The following is a 20,325-nucleotide window of genomic DNA, read 5'->3' on the forward strand; positions in this document are numbered from 1 at the left end:
ACGACCTGAGCTAAAATCAAGAGTTGGATGCTCAACCGATTGAGCCACCCGGGCATCCTTGTGCTTGTTAGTTCTTAAGAGGTTTTCATACACGACGGAACTGCTGCTTGTCTATTATAAACCTTTGTCATATGCCTTGACGTTTCCTTTTTTTTTTTTAATCCACAGAGAACTTTCTTTAATGAGCTCCATCAGTGTACTTTAATGGTTTATTTCACTGGTTTTTGGCTTAGAGTGTTTTTCTCTATTTTGAGTTTGGGTAAATATCCACCCATTTCTTCTGGCTGTTCTGTCTCACAAATTATCATGACACCCATAAGTAATTACCCTCCTTTTTCTCACTGACTTTGAACTGATATTTTTCTCATGTGCTAAACACCTCAACTCTTATGTATTTTTTAAATTAATGTTTTATTTTGAAATGATTTCAAATTTACACAAAGTTGTAAAAATAACACATATACCCTTCACCTAGATTCACGAGTTGTTAACTCATTACTACATTTGGTTTGTCATTCTTTCTGTTCCTTCCCTCTGCCTCCCCCATGTTTTAGATGGATGGATGGATAGATAGATGATAGATGGATGGATAGATAATGGATAGATGATAGATAGATGTTAGATGGATAGATAGATGATAGATGGATAGATAGATGATGGATGGATGGATAGATGATGGATAGATACGTGATATCAATGTTAGATGGATAGATAGATAATAGATAGATAGATAGATAGATAGATAGATGATAGATGTTAGATGGATGGATGGATGGATAAAGAGATATAGTTGGAGGAAAGGTAGAGAGAGACACACAGAGTCAGACAGCTTTGCTCCTGGACCAGCTAAGAATAAGCCCCTTCATGTCTGAAAACAAAGATACCTTCTGACATTATGAAAATTAGGAAACAACATTAGTACAATCCATGGGGTGCCTGGGTGGCTCAGTTGGTTGAGCGTCCAACTCTTGACTTTGGCTCAAGTGATGGTCCCAGCCAGGGTCATGGGATCAAGCTCCATGTTGGGCTCCATGCTGAGCGTGAAGCCTGCTTAAGATTCTCTCTCTCTCCCTCTCTCTCTCCCTCTGCCTCCCTTTGCCCCTCTCCTGCTTATGCACACACTTCCACGCTCTTCTCTCTCTCTCTCTCTCTCTCTCTCTCTCTCTCTAAAATAACACAAATAAAACACAATCCCAGAATTTCATACACGTCCTATACTCACATTTTGCCGATCACAAGTCCAGGACCCGTGTTGCCTCTAGCACTTGCGTACCTGTGCGTGCGTGTGTGTGGTTGTGTGTGGTGCACGTGGCGATGTATTTATGCGTGTGCGTGGTGTGCACACGGTCACGTGCAGGTGCTTGTGTGGACATCTCCTCCACCCCAGAGGGGGCCTTCTGACCTTGTTTGTCCTTCACAACACTGCCATTTTGGAAGAGCCAGGACAGTATTTTGCAGAACGTGGAGTGACACCTGTGCGTTGTGAGATTCAGGTCCGCATTTATTTTCCACATGGCCCCAGTGAAGGGTCTCTTCCCCTTTAATACCATAGCTTTGTAATAGTCCTTGTTTCTGTCCCTTTACAAAGTTTTCTTAGCTGTTCTCCCCGTTTGGGCTTTACTCAGTGGATATTGTCATTTATGTATTTTTATTATAAATATTTTAGACCTCTAAGAAGATACCAAGACTAATGTAACTACACCATCCAACTTAATAAACAAAATGTTATCAAGCGAAAACCCCTTGAGTGTCCTACCAGACATCCCCCCCCTTCAGACTTTCTCTCAGCAGATATTTGAAAATCCGTATAAATCACGTCTGGTCGTGTATGTATCTTTCTGCACGGTGCTTTCATCCAACATTATATTTCTGAGATAATATCAAGGCCGATGCAAACTTTTCTGTAAAGGGCTGGAGACCAACTATGTAGGGCCCCACTTTTAAGGACCCTACATTCTCTGTGGCAGTTTAGCTCCGCGATGAGCCTGAAGGTGTCTCAGGTGTGGTATGTGAACAGGTGGGCATGGGTGGTGCTCTGGTAAAACTTTATGGATCCTGAAATGTTTAATTTCATGTAATTTTCATGTCATGAAACGTCCTTCTTTTGATTTTTTTCAACTATTTAAAACTGTAGGGGCGCCTGGGTGGCCCAGTCGGTTGAGCGTCCAACTTCAGCTCAGGTCATGATCTCGCGGCTCGTGAGTTCGAGCCCCGCGTCGGGCTCTGTGCTGACAGCTCGGAGCCTGGAGCCCGCTTTGGATTCTGTGTCTCCCTCTCTCTCTTCCCCTGCCCTGCTTGCACTCTGTCTCTCCGTCTCAAAAATGAATACACATTTAAAAAAAATCTTTTTTTAATTTTAAAATGTGAAAACTCGGTACCCGGCTGGCTTAGTAGAGTGTATGACTCTTGACCTCGGGATTGATCTCAGGATCGTGAGTTCGAGCCTCACATTGTGTGTAGAGATTACTTAAAAATAATAACATCGTGGGGCTCCTGGATGGCCCAGTTGGTTAAGCATCTGACTCTTAATTTTGGCTCAGGTCATGGTCTCCCAGTTTCATGAGTTCAAGCCCTGCGTTGGGCTCTGCGCTGTCAGTGCGGAGCCTGCTTGGGATTCTCTCTCTCCCTGTCTCTCTGCCCCTCCCCCACTTGCACTGTCTCTGTTGCTGTCAAATAAATAGGTAAAAATAAACTTTAAAAATAAAATAGGGACGCCTGAGTGGCTCAGTCGGTTAAGCATCCAACCTCGGCTCAGGTCATGATCTTGCGGTTTGTGAGTTCAAGCCCCACATCGGGCTCTGTGCTGACAGCTCCGAGCCTGGAGCCTGCTTCGGATTCTGTGTCTCCCTCTCTCTCTGTCCCTCCCCCACTTGTGCTCTATCAAAAATAAATAAATGTAAAAAAAATAAAATAAAAGATAATAAAATCTTTAAAAAAATAAATAAAAATGTAAAAACTGTTCTTAGCTCATGGGCTGGACCAAAAAAAGGTGGTGGGCGGGGTCTGACCTGCGAGGCATGGCTTTCCAGGTCTAGACACTGGTTTGTATATATACTTTCTATCGTATGAATATATCAACGTTTATTTATCCATTCTTCTGTCAGTGGGTATTTAGGCTATTTTTTGCTATAAACATTGCTATGAATGTCCTCTGCCTCCCCCATTATCAGCATCCCCCACCAGATGGCGTGTCCGTCACAACTGACGAACCTTCAGTGACACACAGCTATCGCCAGAGTCCAGAGCCCCGGTGCACTCTCGTGCTGGACATCGTAAGGGTTTGCACAAACGGATGCTGACGTGTGTCCATATTACGGTCTCACACCGAGTAGTCTCACTGTCCTAGGAATTCTCTGTGTCTGTGCATCCCTCCCCCTTTTCCCAACTCCGTCCTCGGTACCGAATGAGCTTTTTACGGACCCCGCAGTTCTGCCTTTTCTGGGATGTCACAGAGTTGGAATCGTACGCTATGTGGCCTTTCTCGGACTGGCTTCCTTCTCTTGGTTACGTGCGTTTACGTTTCCTCCACGTCTTTTCAGGGGTCAGAAGCTCATTTCTGTTCAGCGCTGGGCAATGCTCTGATGACTGTACCGTTTATCTTGAATATTTCTAAACACACATTTTCTAGCTGTTGCAGGCTGTTGGGAACCTAGTTGATTTTTCTCAGATGATTTGGTATCTAGCAATTCTGCAGAAGTGATTGGTGCTGGTGCGTGTGGCCAGAGTTTTCCCTCGGTTCTCTATGGGGACAGAGCCCCTGCTGAGGTCAGGCTCCTTCCTTCTCAGTCCTGTCTCATGCTGCTGTCCTGGCCGGGACTCCCACGCAGTGGAAACAAGAGCAGGCTAGCTGGCATCCACACCTTTGTCCTGACTTGAACAGTGCTTTTTGCGTTTTTCTTTAAAGATTTTATTTGTTTAAGCAATCTCTGCGTCTAAAATGGGGATCGAACTCATAACCCCCAGATCAAGAGTCACACACGCTCCACCAACCCAGCCAGTCAGGAGCTCCAAATGCTTTTTGCGTTTTATCTTCAAGTAGAAAGTTTGCTGTAGGTTTGGGTACTATGTTGAATCCTACAAAACTGCCATTTTTGTAGGTTAAAAGCGGTCAAATATCAGCGAGTTTATGTGGCCCAGCCTCTTCCAGACCGTTCGTCAGTTTAAAGCAGCGCTCTCTCCTCCTGATCTACTGAGTTGCTGAATTCTGTGCGCGGGTGCTTCTCGCTCCACCCCAGGGGCCCCGAGCGGGTTCCCGGCCGGCTGGATGCTGCTGCCCTTCCAGGGAGCTTATGCCCGTCCAGCGTGCCGGCTGGGGCCTGGCACCTTAGCCCCCCGGCGCGGGCCGCCTGCCGCTGCCCTTGGAGTGTTCACAGCGCGGTTCTCCGCACGACCAGAACCTTCCGCCTCTCATCAGTCGTTGAAAAGTGTCGTGCGTGCATCCCGGAGCCATGTCTGTGCGTCTGTGCGTGTGTGTAGTTTTTTATTCGCTAATATTCCGCTTCTCTGAAGGGGGTGGGAGTTTCATAAACTCTTGACCTAGACCATATGCTGATGTCTCGCGAACGGTCTCCAGTGTGCGCCAGATAAAATCCGAGAGCGCCAGGTGGGTGATGGGCGGCCTGTGCGGCCGTGGGGTGACGCGAGCTCCAAGTCGGCCCTGGCGAGGTGGCAGAGGCGGCGGCGTTGGGCTCCACGCTGAGCTGGGGGTGGGTGCGGGGCCAGTCAGCGGGGGGTCCTGGCTGGGAGGAGGGGGCGGCCGGCCAGGAGATGCGTCAGATCTGGATTTGCTGTGGGATGGACGTGGAATGTGAGAGAAGGAAGGAATCCGGGTTTGAGGCCTGGCAGCTGTCCGGGGGGAGGTGAGCGGCGGTCTGGGACCGGCGATCCCCGAGCTGCCCACCAGCCTCGTCCGTGGGCACACACACCTCGTGGGGTGTTGGGGGCCTTCTGCTGGAGCTAAACACAAGCCCTCAGCAAAGGGCAGGGTCTGAGCCATGGGACAGCGGGGACGCGCCAGGCCGTCTGGAATGGCTCTGGCTCTGTGGGAGAGATGTCCACGGCGGTGTGCCTGGCGAGGAGACGTGGCCTGAGACAACTGGGCAGGGCTGGCCACAGAGGGGGGCTGAAGACCATGGCACTTTCCACGAGAGGATCCCTCCCCTGGAGGACCTCCTCCCCTAGGGGACCCGTTCTCCTGGAGGAGGACCCCCCTCCTAGAAGACGCCCCATCCCCTGGAGGACGCTTTTTCCGCTTGTGGGAAATGCTGTTAAAACTTCGAAGTGCCTCAGCTAGTTGTTCATAACTTTTCAAATCATCTGCATTAATTAATTAAACTTCTGCACATGTGTTATTGAGGAAAATGTCCTAAGTCATAGAATAAATATGCCCGTTAGCCGTTACAGTAAAACATGTATATTGTTATCTGTACCTTCACTTCTTTCTGGAACATTAAGTACTTTATTACACTAGGGGCGCCTGGGTGGCTCCGTTAGTTAAGTGCCTGATTCTTGATTTTGGTTCAGATTATGATCTCAAGGTTTGTGAGTTCAAGGCCCCAAGTCAGGCTCCGTGCTGACAGCATGGAGCCCTCATGGGGATATTCTCTTTCTCTCTCTCAAAACAAATAAATAAACTTGAAAAGTACTTTATTACACTTTATTAATCTCTTTCAAACTACAAAACTACCATGTCTTGGATAATCCAGTGAAAGGACTCCTTTCTTAAAACATGAGAAAAAATGAGACTCTGGGGCCCACTTTTTTAACCAATAGATAAATAAGCAAAGGGTATGGTCAGAAAGCACAGAGGAAGACGCACAGTGAGTCCCTCAACAAATGCGAAAAGCCATTTATTGTCAGTGCTGCCCCAGGGGCTGTCAATTAAATCCAAAAGATTTGTGTGCGTTTCTCAGTTGAAAACTCAAATATTGATTGAACTAGAGCGGAGGAGAGCTGGGTGTGAGTGCTCCCTGGGGCGGGAGGAGGCTGGTGGATCTGGCTGGTTCCCAGGGCCTGCTGGGCCTGCTGCCCGGGCTCTGCCCTGGTGCCCCTGCTTTTAATTCTTACATTTTCTTCCATGTTTCATTCTGTGCCTCTTTAGAAACTCCCTCATGCTCGCTTCTGACTGCCGTCCTGCAGGCGTCCCCACAGAGAGGGGTGCAAAGAGCCATCAGAGTGATGCACCAATGATGTGCCAGGGACATGTGCCCTGGGAGGGTCTGTGTGACGTTAGGTTCTCGGTCTCCTGAAGGATGTGAGGGGCACTCAGATGGCCACTGAAGGCCTGCTGTGGTCATCCTGGCTCGTGGACACGACCACACCCCTCCCTTGTGGCCAGTCCCCAATGTGAGCGAGTCCCTGATACCGGAGACTTGGGGACAGCGTTTCTTCCTGCTTTTGAGGGAGACCTGGGTGACACGCCCCCTCGATGACACATGGCACTGAGTCCTTTTCTCTGCATTTCCACGGCAGGGCTCTAAGAGCGCCGAGACAGAACGTTCCTCTGGACGCCCCGGGGAGGCCCGGCCCCACCTGGCCCAGAGCATCAGCAGAAGGTCCAGTCCGCCAGGCTGCACAGCAGGAGCTGAGGCCGGGTCGGGGCAGGTACAGCAGGGCCGCGTCTCAGTGCAGGGACCCACTATGGGGAACCCGTGTGCCTTCTGTCCCAGTGGGTGGCTGTTGCCCTGAGTGACTGCGGTGTCAGGACCAGACACCTCTCCTTGCGTGGGCAGGGGCAGGGGGGGTCTCCGTCATGCCCTTGCACAGCGAGACCCCCGCCCCGGGGCACACACGGGCCACCACAGCGGGCCTTCGCGGCCGGAGAGCATGGGCTTTGGGGCATCTGCCCTTCTTTCCAGGTCCCACCTCCCGTAGAGACTGGACTGCCTTTGCCCTGCACATCGCGAGGCCTTCTGGAGCCCAGGGGAACCCCAGCTGGAGTGCCCGGGGAGCGCGGGCCTGACCGAGGGCCATGCCCACCGTCCCACCACTCACCCAGCAGGACTCTGAGGGCTGTTTCTGTCTTTGTTTACTGTCATAGGGGCAACACGGGATCTCCAGGGCGACTTACAGATCAGCTCGGCAGAAGGAAAGCCGGTCCCCAAAGCCACACCTGGCTCAAGAATCCCGTGAGGAAAAGAGCCACCACACCCAAAGCTCCTCATCACCAGCCAGTGGTCCCCTCCAGGACACGTGGAAGTTACTGGACCTGGGATCCAGCCCCTCCGGCCTCACGTCCCAGGACGACTCTGTGCCAGGTAGGCTGGGGCCGGGACACAGGGGCGCACGAGTGCCTGGCTCCGGGGTCCCAGACACGCCAGGCTCGGCCACTCGTCACCAACACACTCCAGAGGCAGAGAGACGAGCGGACGTGACACGAGAAGGGTGGTTACTGCAGCGAGGCCGATGTCAGGAGGACCGTGGGCGAGCAACTCGAAGACCGTCTGCAAAGTGGGGAAAACAGTCCCAGGGTTATATATAGGGAGAATGCGGGCCGGCGGTCGGTGGGCCCGTGTAGGTGGGCGGTGAGGGTCAGGCAGATCGCTGTCGGGGGCTGTCTCACAGGGGCCCGGTGTCCTGCAGGGCGGTTCTTGTTGCCGAGGGGTAGTTTCTGTTCCCGCCACGGATGCTTTGCCTGAGGTAAGAGAGAAGCTGGAAGGAAGAACTTACCCGTTCAGAAAGTAGGAAGTCAGAATGGAGGGAGTCGACATCCTGTCTTAGGCGAGACGCGCTTCCCCTCCGCCGCTGTCCAGGAGGGCTGGGTCCACGGTGGCTGATGTGCAGACAGACACCGCGTTCTCTCCGCCCATTCCGCCTGTGCAGGCTCCTGCTGTGTCACCACAGTGCCGGTCCTCCTACTCGGGTGCTGCCCGGTGCTGCAGGGTCCCCTCCACGGGGGCTGGTGCGGTCCTTCCGTCTGGGAGAGCCGGCCACTCTCCGGCCTCCCGAGCACGCCCGTGTGTCCCTGTCCCTGCCCCGCCAGGTCCTCGCGGGCGTCCAGGAGATGCATTTGCTCTGTTGGGAGAGCAGCCTGACCCCGAGACGTGGCCAGAAGCCGGAGGAAATCCCTTCGGAATCCGTCCACAGGGAGCGCCCCTGCTCGGGGTCTCAGCCCCACGTGGGCCGCACCTCGTTGTGTAGATGTGCCCTGACCGATGGGACTGTTGTCCCTGCAGTGGATATTTTAGGTCATTTCCAATCTTTTGCCATACAAGTCACATTACAGTGATGGCCTGGGACACATGCCTCCCGCTAAAAAGCCTGCATGTGAGTCCCCAGAGTGGGGGTTGCCAGGTCGAAAAGCAGGTGTATTTCTAGTTCGGGAAGGTCCGGTCCGGTGGGGTCCGTGGGACCACCCCCGCTCACACGGACACCAGCAGGGTGTGCGAGGCTGCGCACACAGCACCGCGGACGTCACCCGCATCTCCTGTCCGAGGTGGTGCGGCGTTTCCCCGAGTGGCTCTGGGCAGGAGTCCCCTCCTCTCCCCTGGCTCCCGCTCTGCCCCTTCCCGCCTGCCGCGGCTCCATCTGTAGGAGCGCGTCCTTCCTGATGGAAATTACCCCTTTCCCGAGACACAGTTTACAAATACTTTCCCACCTTCCGGCAGTTTCTCATTTGACTTTCGGCTTATGGTGGTTTTTGTCATGTGTGTATTTCTGTGTGTGTGTGTGTGTGTAGTTAGTGTTCTTGTTTTTCACCCTTTCTGGTTCCTGTGCCTTTTTTTGGCCTTTTCCACTCCACAATTGGAGATTATTCTTCCCTGACTTCTTCTAATGCTTATGGCTTCATTTTTTTAATGTGTAAATCCGTGAATCATTTGGAATTTATCACCGTATACGTTACAAAATAGGAACCAAACTGAGTTTTCGTCCCGATGGCCCAGCGGCACTCACTAGTGGCCCGTGTTGCCCTCTTGTTGGAAGTCCCGCTCTCACTGCGGTGCTGACTTCCCCAGGGCGTCTGTGTCTGGCCCATCCCACCATGGCGCCCGGGTCTCCACCTGCCCGTGGGCGGTGCTGGGCTGTTGGCATCGTGACCGCCACACGGCCCTCGGCCGGCCTGGGCTCTCCTCGCTGTACCTTTCTGCGCATTTTCCCGGCTATTCCCGCGCGGTCTCGGCCTCACGCTCCTCCCCGGACTCTGCCCCTGGGTTTCCCAGGTGGGCCTCAGCCCTGCTCGCTTTGTATTTCACTGACTCACCGGCTTCCTTTGATGCCCCTCCTTCCCGCACCCATCTGTTGGGGGCGGCGCCTTCTGCAGAAAGGACAGCGCCGCCCCCGTCCCCTGTGCCCCGCTGACCCGCGTGCGAGTCTGCCACAGGGGCTCCGTACATGCTCTTCCCTGTGAGCCCTCGTTGCTGGCACTTCCCTCCGATGGCTTTTTGTGTATTTTCTGCTTGGCGTGCTTGAAGAATTTTTTATCTTCTCACGCCTTTCACTGAATAGGTCACATTTTCCATCTCCAGCCTGTTTTTAAGTGACACTCAAGTTTTATTCTTCTGGTGGTTACTCCCAGCTTATTTTCATTTCACCCATCAGTTTCTTAAACTTGTGGACATCTGCATTTTTCTGTTACCATCCATGAGGATATTAGCTGTTCGGGAGGGGTGTCTTTTAGACAAAATAAATTTGATTCAATTCCTTCAAACTTATCCGTGGCTACCTTAGTAGCCTCTAAGATACGTTGTTCTTCTTCCAGAATAGCTTTAGAAGAGAATTTTTATATGGGAAACTCTTTGAGGCCGTCCATGTGGGGAGGACTTTTATTTCTGCCTCACATCTGACTCGCTCTAGTTAAGCGAGCGCCCCATTTCTCACAACATAGCCGGCTAAGTGCCGGACTGGCTTCCTTTGCACATGTCCACAGAAAATACCACTGTTGGGGCCTCCTGATCTCGGGGTGGGGAGTTCGACCCCCATGCTGGGCGTGGAGCCTAGTTGGAAGGAAGGAAGGCAGGAAGGAAGGAAAGAAGGAAGGGGAAAAGAAAAGAAGAAAGAAAGCAAGCAGGGCTTGCCTTTTTGAAAAATGCCATAGTCACACTTGAAGGGGTCCATACGTGGCAAGAAAGTGAAGAATTTTTTTTTTAAGTTTGTGTATTTTGAGAGGGACAGAGACAGCACAAGTGGGGAAGTGACAGAGAGAGAGAGAGACAGAGACAGAGAGAGAATCCCAGGCAGGCTCCACACTGTCAGCACAGAGCCTGAGGCAGAGCTCCAAGCCACAAGCTGAGATCATGACTGAGCTAAAATCAAGAGTTGGATGCTTAACCGACTGAGCCAGGTGCCTCAAGAAGGTGAAGAATTATTTATTCTTTTTTTTTTTTTTTAATTTTTTCAACGTTTTTTATTTATTTTGGGGACAGAGAGAGACAGAGCATGAACAGGGGAGGGGCAGAGAGAGAGGGAGACACAGAATCGGAAACAGGCTCCAGGCTCTGAGCCATCAGCCCACAGCCCGACACGGGGCTCGAACTCACGGACCGCGAGATCGTGACCTGGCTGAAGTCGGACGCTTAACCGACTGCGCCACCCAGGCGCCCCAAGAATTACTATTTTAATGTTTTTATTTATTTTTGAGAGAGAGAGACAGAGCACAAGCAGGGGAGGGGCAGAGAGAGAGGGAGACAGAGTCCGAAGAAGGCTCCAGGCTCTGAGCTGTCAGCACAGAGCCCAACGCGGGGCTTGAACTCACGAACCGCGAGATCATGACCTGAGCCGAAGTCGGATGCCCAACTGACTGAGCCACCCAGCACCCCTAACTTTTACTTTTTTAAGTAATCTCTACACCCAACACAGGACTCGAAATCACGACCCCGAGAGTAAGAGTTGCACGCTCCTCTGAGCCAGCCAGGCACCCCAATGTTTGTTTTATTCTTCAAGTTATTTTATTTTTATACTTTAAACTGTACATGTACATGTGTTTGATGAAACTTTTTGGGTATCTTTTGTAATAGAAAGTCTTAAAGAGAGAGACAGTGGTCTCCCCGGGGCGTGTGGCAGGGAGGCCAGGTGAGGTCAGGACACAAGGTGAAGGTTAGTATGGGGTTACAGGTGGTCCCCGCGGACGGGCCACACAGCCATGCCAGTCTTCCAGGTGGGAGGAGCTGGAGGGAAGAACGGGGCAGACGACTTCTTCCAGAAGCCGTGCTCTTGAAAAGCAGCAGTTCCGAGAGGCCACACCCGTCCACGTGCAGGTGGAAGAGACGGCCTGGTGGTGAGTTCCTGTCAGAGTCCCTTCCTTTCCTGCTTTTAAGTGGTACAGAGCCGTGGCTCAGGGATGAGGAGGGCGGCGAGTCGGGAAGCAGGCAGAAGCAGGGGCCAAGCGGGGCCAGTTGGTGAGCAGGGCGGCCAGCCGGCTGCTGCAGGTGACAGCGGGGACCGTTCTGGCCGGGGAGGAGCACAGCGGCAGTGCCGGTGCCCGGCGAAGCCCCTCGGCAGCCCTGACCTGCTGTGCACAGGTCACAGACAGCCTCCTGAAGGTGACTTAAAGCAGCCCCAGAAACTTATACGTGCTCACTGGACCCAGGAGGAGACAGCCGAGGTGGTGAGCATTTGGTCACATTCCTGACACGCAGTGAGCACGGCACGGCAGTGGCACTGACTCGCTGACCAAAACATAGGAGTCCGTCAAGTTGTGTGTCGCGCCCAGAGGCAGATGAGCCAGGGGCTGGCTGGTCTGGGGCTCTGTCTCCTCCTAATGGTCCAGAAGAGCTGCAGCAGCTCCGAGCATCACGTCAGAAGGCCTGCTTCTCTCCCCACACTTCTTTCTTTTCATTGGGAAGGGAAGTGTTTTCCCCAGAGCTCCAGACAGACCGTCTTCCACCAGGGGACTGTCTCAGAGCCTGAGAACAGCAGGCAGGGCCTCGGCAAGGAAACCAGGAAGGCTGTGGGGCGGGCCTTCAGCACAGTCTGTGCAGGGGAGGGTGGTCACACACCGGCTGGGGCTGGGCCTGTCGCCCCTGCCCTTTATGAGCAGCGCTTTGGGATTGAAAAGTAGGAGAGATATGTTTGGCTCACCCTGGGAAGCATTGAGTCGGGAGGAAAGGTTGGAATGAACGCATTGTGGTCGTTCCAACTGTCTACAGAGTTTCTTTGTGCTCCCCTCATGTGTTGACTGTTCGAGTATGCATAACGGAGTTATCTGTATGATATTCTACTTTCTGTAAGCATACGTCTTTTTTATTGTTATTTTTAAGTGTTTACTTATTTTGAGAGAGAGAGAGTATGCACGAGCCGGGGAGGGGCAGAGAGAGAGTCCCAAGAAGGCTCCGTGCTGTCAGAGTAAGAGCCTGACTCAGGGCTCAGACTCGCAAACTGTCAGATCATGACCTGAGCCGAAATCAAGAGTTGGACTCTCAACCAACCGAGTCACCCAAGTGCCCCCTATTTATCATCATTTTTTAAGGATTTTATTTTTAAGTAATCTCTACGCCCAACATGGGACTTGAACCCACCACCCTGAGATCGAGAGTCACAGGCCCCACCCACCGAGCCAGCTAGGCGCCCCTCAGAATACTTTTTAAAACCTTACTGGTTTCTTCAGTGATACTCTCAGGAAGTCAGTAACTCTGCTTCGGACGTAAACCTGTGATCATAAGCATTTATGATAAAGTACAACGTGGGCCATCCGTCCAGACAGGCAATCTAGAGGCTCCATTATAGAGCCTGGGATGAAGCGTCTTCTCCTTTTGTAAGTTTCCGTGCATTGTGAGGAACAAACTGTGAGTCCTAGCAGTCGTGAAAAGTTAAAAACAATATTGAAATAGTGTAACAGTGTGTGACATCTGCACTTAATAACATGAAGGATTGCTTCCATTACACGGTATTTCTCAAGCGCTTGGCTCTTGGCGCTGAAAAGACGTACTCCTTTTGGTTTTGAGGTGGGACCAGAGCCCCTCCTGGCCTCCGTACTGCCCCAGGAGGCCTGGCCAGGCCCTGCTGCAACCCTATCCCAGGGCAGGGCCTGAGCCCAAGCCTGACCCCCTGGGTCTGCACAGGTGCCTGGGGTCCGGACCCACAACTGCACCCAGGACTTCGGGGTCACCGTGCCCCCCCTTCTCCACCCTGCCCGAAGGATCCGGCCCCTTCTCCTGACCCCCCACCCCCACCCCTGCTCCACGCTGACCCTGACCCTTCTCTTCTGTCCTCTCTCCTTGCTGCAGAGCCTGGGGCTGCGACCCCTCCCCGGAGCCCCATGCACCCCAGGCCCCTCCTGCCCACACCTCTGGACACCTCCCCCCCCACCATCCTCTCAGAGCACCTGCCTGTGGCCCATCACCTTCCAGCTGGCTTCCTTTCCTCCCCTCCCTCAGCACTAGCGCACCGCCCACCCCCACCCCCCACCCCACCCCCGTCCTGGGACAGCCTGGCGCTGGGGCAGGGCTAGCACAGCAGGTGCACGACAGGTGCTGAGTCGAGCTGAGCAGGGAGGTGACTGGAGAGAATGGAGCCCAGGGAGGCCCTGAGTCTGCAGCCCAGCGGTCTGTGCTCTCAGGAAAACCATGTGATGAGAGACCCTACCAGGCATTGTGGGAAAAGTACATCTTTATAAGTCAGCTCTTCTGGATGGGAGTATTACATACTACAAAGCTGTTTTCTCTACACTAAGGAGTCAGTGTAATTCTAACTGAAATATGGACAGTTTCTCTTGAAGCGAAATGAGTGGTTTTCAAGGCCAGTAAAATGCACGGGGAACAGGCCACACACAGCAGGAACCTTCTAGCTGTGGGCATATGTTACGTAAGGAGAGGCCGACACAGGATGGCCCAGCACATGACTGCCCACCAGCAGTGCCGGCCACACGGTGAAATGCCTCCCACGCAGGGTTCAGTGGCTTAAAATCAAACCTAAAAATGTACAGAATTGGAACTGAGTATCTAGTGGTTTAAAAATCACACAGTTCTGGCCCTCCTGGGAGGCGCAGTCGGTTAAGCTCGCCGGTGAGATCAGGACCCGCATCAGGTTCTGCACTGATAGTACAGGGATCCTCTGCCCCTCTGCCTGCCTCCTTCCTGATAGCGTGCGCTCTCTTTCTCTCTCTCGAAACAAATAAGTGAACTTTAAAAAAAATAAAGATCACATGTTTCTAAAATGATTATTTTTTAACTTCAAAAACAACCCAATTGGAAAGACTGGGTTGACAGATAACCAAGGTCAGTCACGCGGCAACGGCTCATCCACATCAGTCAGGACAGGAGCACTCAGCCAAGGCAGCTGTCGGGCCCACCGGCAAAGCGGCACCTGCCTCGGAAAGCCGGGCCCCACCCGGAAGGCGACGCCGGGTGCTGGGACCACTCCGCCTCCCAGGCGGCCCAGCCACGCCGTGGCGCTCAGGGTGTGGGACGCCCACTGGAGCAAAGGGGGCTCCTGATCTCGGCGGGTCAGGAGTGACGCCTCCGTGTGGCTGGGAAATGAAATGGTGCCTAGGGTTGTTGGGGAGAAGTCAGGCCCCGCGCCCCCTGCCCCCTCTGACCACAGCGGTCGGGTCCCCTGCCCCTCTCCACACCTGCCCTGCGCTCTGTGACTGTAGAAGCAGACGGCGAGCACGCGTGTGCACCCGCTGTGTTCAGGGACGTGTGCCAGTAGGCAGCGTGCTCCTTCGACCCCGTCCTGGGTAGTTCGGTGACGTGGGGCGCGAGGACGTTCTTTTTTTTTTTTTTTTTTTTTTTTAATTTTTTTTTTTTTCAACGTTTTTTTTTTTATTTATTTTTGGGACAGAGAGAGACAGAGCATGAACAGGGGAGGGGCAGAGAGAGAGGGAGACACAGAATCGGAAACAGGCTCCAGGCTCCGAGCCATCAGCCCAGAGCCTGACGCGGGGCTCGAACTCACGGACCGCGAGATCGTGACCTGGCTGAAGTCGGACGCTTAACCGACTGCGCCACCCAGGCGCCCCAACGAGGACGTTCTTTAACCGCCTTGTATGCCTGGACTTCGGGTGGCCTGTGGTCTTAGCTCCTAAGGCGGTGCTGCGGCGAAGCTCGCGGCGTGGAGGGAGGGCCGTGGGAGGGTGTCGTCAGAATAGCATCTGGAATCACTGGGTCAAAGGTGTGAGTGGTTGGAGTTCTGCAAGCTATTTCCAAATCGCCCCCAAAAAATTGGCCCGATTCGTTCGTGCTCGTGGCTGCAGGGTGTAAGAGTGTCTTTCCTCACTCTGGTGCGGCTGTGTTTTTATCCGGCATTTTCTTTCTTGCCAGTCTGGCAGATGAAAAATGTATTTCATTATTGGCTTTAATTTGCAGGTTTTAAATTGTGGGTGAAGCTGGCTGCCTTCTGTGTGCTTTGCATGTTGTTAGGATTCGTACCCATTGTAAGGTGACTGAAAGCTAGCAGCAAGTGCGTGTTCGCTGTGATTTGGGACAGTCAGAACACACAGGGACAGAGAAGTGTGCTCTAGAAGGGACTGGGCCCCAGCTTGGGGTCGGTGGGGGGGGGGTGGGGTCGGCGGGCCGGAGATCTGTTTTTTACAAATGAATGCAGTCACCCCCACAGTAGTAAACCCATCTGCAGAGCTACTGGAATCCCGTTTTCAAGTGAGGAAACCCGCCCGGGCACGGAGCTCCTGCCCAAGGCTGGTGTCCCCCAGCCAGAGGTCCCCAGCCCCCCTTGCACTCCTGGAGTTCCCGAGGGGACAGGCCCGACTGGAACAGGGGCGGACCTCTGGGGGAAAGGCCAAGGCTGTCCCAGAGGTCAGATTGATAATGGCAGGCAGCTCCTGAGGAATGTAGCTGGGGTGTGTGTCGGGGTGGGGGGGTCACACTCCCCCAGAAAGGGAGGCGGGGTCTGTCCTCAAGACCTCAAGACCTCACCCACTGAACACCCACCGTGTTCTCCGTGTTCTGCCCCTTGTGTACTGGTGGAGGGAGCTCCCCAGATGTCTCCCCTGGGGCCTGAGAAGGTCCCACAGCACACCCAGCGTGTGTGGGGGGACCCTCATCCCCCCACTGAGGATGACGGAATCAAAAACGATGAAGGGCGAGGACTACAACTTTTAAAGCGAGCAATGTCGGGGTTCCTTTTCTTTAATTTTCGTTCTTTTGAAAATTACATTAGTGTTTCTTGAAAGTAAACGTTTTTCCCCTTAAGAAGGATTGCATAAAATGTTAAGAAAAGGTACACATGATGCTATCAACCAGCTACTACTCCAGAATTAATTTTAAGTCCTGTGCAGTGAGAACACTTCTGTAGATCTCTCGACAGAGAGGACACCTACTCAGATAACCACACTGCCAGGCTGTTGTTACCTGGCCGTCCAGAAAAAACAAAAACGGCCCCCTCTTGTTCACAGCCCAAACGTTTGTGGGGCCTCTGGCCACTGCCGCACAGGGTGGGTGTGAGCCTCCCGGCAGTGGCCTCCCGCAGCAGCTACTGGAGGCCGGAGGTCGGGGCCGTGCAGTCAGAGGTGGAGTCGTGGGCCCAGAAATGCTAGGTTGCTCGCCCGAGTCTCCCAGCTCCCCGGTAGCGGAGCGAGACCAGAGTCCAAGCCGTCGGACCTTAGACCCTGAGCCCACTGGGCCAGACGAGCCCCGGGTGCGGGTGCCCGCAGGCCCCAGGCAGCGGGCGGCAGGCAGAGGCGTGCAGGGGCCGTGCTGACCGTGTGGGGCAGCGACGGGCTGGCGGGTGTGCTCCGTCCGGGACGATGCCGCCCTGCTTCTGCTCCTCGGGGGCAGATGGCCGACAAGCCAGATCTTCCCGTTTTCCAAAAGAACTGGAAATCTTGCTTTTTACATAGAACGTTTTCGTTATTGAAAATTGGCAACTGGGGCGCCTGGGTGGCGCCGTCGGTGGAGCGGCCGACTTCAGCCAGGTCACGATCTCGCGGTCCGTGGGTTCGAGCCCCGCGTCGGGCTCTGGGCGGACGGCTCGGAGCCTGGAGCCTGTTTCCGATTCTGTGTCTCCCTCTCTCTCTGCCCCTCCCCCGTTCATGCTCTGTCTCTCTCTGTCCCAAAAAAAAAAAAAAAAAAAAAAGTTGAAAAAAAAGAAAATTGGCAACCAATTAAAAAATCAGAGTGTATGGGGCGCCTGGGTGGCGCAGTCGGTTAAGCGTCCGACTTCAGCCAGGTCACGATCTCGCGGTCCGTGAGTTCGAGCCCCGCGTCGGGCTCTGGGCGGACGGCTCGGAGCCTGGAGCCTGTTTCCGATTCTGTGTCTCCCTCTCTCTCTGCCCCTCCCCCGTTCATGCTCTGTCTCTCTCTGTCCCAAAAAAAAAAAAAAAAAAAAAAAAGTTGAAAAAAAAGAAAATTGGCAACCAATTAAAAAATCAGAGTGTGGACCAAATCACAACTCAGTCCGCGAGCTACGCCCGCGGTGAGCCAGCTCCAGCCGTGCCTGGTAGTGTGTGGTCTTGTAGCTGGAGCCGTGTTACCACGTTCACGATTTTACACGCTTGACAAAAGACAAAGAAAATGCTCCGATGACCCGGACCGGCCAGATCGGCCGGGTGGGCTCCAGAGAGAGGCCCGGCCTGTGGCCAAGGGCCGTCCCAGACTGGGGCGTCAGGTGACTGCTGGTATAACTGGGGTTCCCTTTACTCGAGGGTCGCGGTACGTTCCCGCGTGACCATACTGCAGGGCAAGCGCAGCAGGCCCTCCTGGCCTTGTCCACCTGTCCGTCCCGTGGTGTGTCGCCTGCCTCTGGCTACGGCTGAGTGGGCCCCCGGGTGCCATCTCATCTGTCCCCTTGTGTTCCTGAGCAGAGACCACTCCACGCCGTCTCTGGAGGGATGCGTGTGCTTTGGACCTTCCTCTGAAATCGGATTGATTTGGCCGTGGCTCTGAGGACATGAAGACGTACTGTAGGCACGGGACCTTAGAGTTACCTTGTCCACACACCATCAAGACCAGGAATACTGCCATCTGACCTCCCCACAGTCGTGTTTGCGTTTCTGGTTGAGCGCAGGAGGGCAGGCTGATGGCCCAGCGCTGTTTTTGAGTGATAGCCACCCTGTGATAAGTAAGAAAAGCTTAAAATCACATAGAGTAGGTGATCTCAGAGAACAGCTTGTGGTCCCATTGTAAACGCACCTGGAACATTACATCCTGTTCTTTGGCACACTAGCCAGAGAACGCTCCTCGGGTCTGAGAACCTTTCTGGAATGTGAGCGGCAGTGAGGTGGGCAGCCGCGGCAGAGCCTTGTGAGACCTCGCTCAGAGACCAGCAGCCCGAGCCACGGGGAAGGAAGCCAGCTAGGGCCGGGGAGGGCTTGTCCTCTGCACCAGAAAGATGTCCTGATGCAATCGCCAGTCAGGCGATTGGCTGGGCTCCAGGAACACAAGCTGGGAACAGGGCGAGTTGCTTCCCACTGGAGGGCCTGGCGCACACGCCCACCGACCACTGCCGCAGAGACCTCGTGAGGCAGATCGGGTTGGGAGCTGTCCACGAGAGCGGGGAGACTTATTCAGCACTGTGACTGTGACGGTCCCAGGACCCCAGGGGGTGACAGGTCCTGCCCTCACTGCCCAGCACCCTTTCTCTCTTTGGCTCTGCCTGTCACCGCTGTCAGGACAGGAGTGGGTGTGAGCGCCCGCACACCAGTGAAATCGCCACAGGTTGGCGTCTGCCGCCCCTCAGCACCATTGTGATCACGGCTAAAGAAGGTCCCAGACCGGCGTTCTGGTCAAAGGAGGGAGCGGCGCTGTGTTCTGAACGGGTGAGCCACACCAGCTGCCTGCCCACGCCAATTATAACCTGAGGCTTTTTAAGAAGTGCAGAGTATCCTCTAAACTTCTTGAGAAGCGTCGTCAAGTAGATCTTTGTTGGCTCTTCTCTTGACCGTACTGTGGTGAAACATTTACTACCACTTGGGAAACGACTGGTATTGAAATAACTTTTACAACAAAGTAAATACTTTAAGAAATAGTGAAATCGGCTTACTCTTCCGCGGTACGTGTTCTGGGGCCACAGCACGGCTAGCCCTCACGTCTTCAGGCTAGGCTGTTATAAGGACTAGACTTTAACACCCCTCCATAAACAACTAGAAAGTTGGGCAAAATATATGAAACGACTGTTTTTGGACATTGGCCAACAGCACAGGACTGTGGTCCGTAAAAGAAGGAAGACCAATGAGGCAAGTTCCAGGACCCCCTGGCTTTCTGTCTGAAGGCAGTTTCTGGGCTGCAGCCATAGGGAGGGGGGTGCCAAATAGAACTCAGAAGCCGTACTGAGTTGGGGAAATGGGAATTGAGTTTGGGAAGGCAGAAGGGGCTGGCAGTTGCAGGACAGAGTCCAGAAAGGAGGGTATATACAGAAGAGAACTCCAGAAACCTGCATAGACATTCTCTTGAGTCCTCACTGCGTGTTAGCCCCAGATGTATAGAATAAAGCTCCACAGTTCCAGGCAAAGGAAAGACAAACGACTTGTAAGCTGAACCATTTCCAGAGCTCTCACAGGGTAGAGAGATATTTAGTCAGAGTGCTGAGTCCCCATCAGCAGCTTCATTCAGTGGAGACGTAGAGCAGTCACACGTCCGTAGTAGGGTGGGTATCTCTGGAATGAAGGCCCACGTAGACTTAGCCTAGGCAAGCTTAAAAACAGTCTTTGAAATGACCAACCAAGGAACCTAACTTCCTATCAAAACAAAACCCAGGATTCTAGAACAAAAATATTTTTCAAGAAAATATTATATTACAGTGCCTAACACCTAATCGAAAATTATAAGACACATGAAGAAATGGAAACGTGATCCATTTGCAAGAGGAAAACCAGTCAGTAGAGGCCCAGAAATAACAGAAATGAGGGAACAAGCAAAGACGTTTAAAGAACCGGAATGACTGTATCTAAGTATTTTAAAAAAAGCATCTACATAATAAGATTGAAAACAGGAGAGGTACCAAACAAAACTTGTAGACATGAAAACTCTGATATTTGGTAAAGAAAGCTCATTGGATGGAATTAACCCAAGAATAAAGATGGTCGAAGGAAGAACAGAGAACTCGAAGGAATAGGAATAGAATCTGTCCTAAATGATGCACAAAGAGAGAAACGGGGGAAGAGAGAACAGCCTTGTCCCCATGACGGACAGTGTCCATCAGTCTAACAGAAGGGGGAGGGATAGGGGGAGAAAAAGTATTTCAAGATAGAATGACCAGATTTTCCCCTAAATTTGATGCAAACTCTTAACTCACAGACCCAGGAAGTACAGCTTCCCCAAGCAGCTGGCTAAACACACACGTGAGCTTGTCACCCGGGGAGCATCGTAATCAAGCTTCTGAGAATCTGTGATAAAGAGAATCTTAAAAGGAGTCAAAGGGGGGCGCCTGGGTGGCTCAGTCGGTTAAGCGGCCGACTTCGGCTCAGGTCATGATCTCGCGGTCCGAGTTCGAGCCCCA

At 53.1% G+C, this 20,325-nt stretch overlaps 1 protein-coding gene across 3 annotated transcripts in view; it reads left to right on the top strand.

The window, feature by feature from the left end:
• The window catches only part of CCDC57 (coiled-coil domain containing 57), a 105,273-nt gene that overhangs the window by 66,937 nt on the left and 18,011 nt on the right, over positions 1-20,325 (top strand). For 2 of the 3 annotated variants that reach the window (XM_058703733.1, XM_058703734.1), the window contains exons 19-20: positions 6,472-6,603; positions 7,040-7,256. In XM_058703733.1, the coding sequence (XP_058559716.1) occupies positions 6,472-6,603; positions 7,040-7,256 (349 nt within the window). Of the gene's footprint in view, positions 1-6,100; positions 6,346-6,471; positions 6,604-7,039; positions 7,257-20,325 lie in introns of those variants that run through there. The other variant, XM_058703738.1, reaches the window with a different exon arrangement.

This window comes from Neofelis nebulosa, chromosome 16 (genome assembly GCF_028018385.1).
Source record: "Neofelis nebulosa isolate mNeoNeb1 chromosome 16, mNeoNeb1.pri, whole genome shotgun sequence".
NCBI classification, from domain to species: domain Eukaryota; kingdom Metazoa; phylum Chordata; class Mammalia; order Carnivora; family Felidae; genus Neofelis; species Neofelis nebulosa.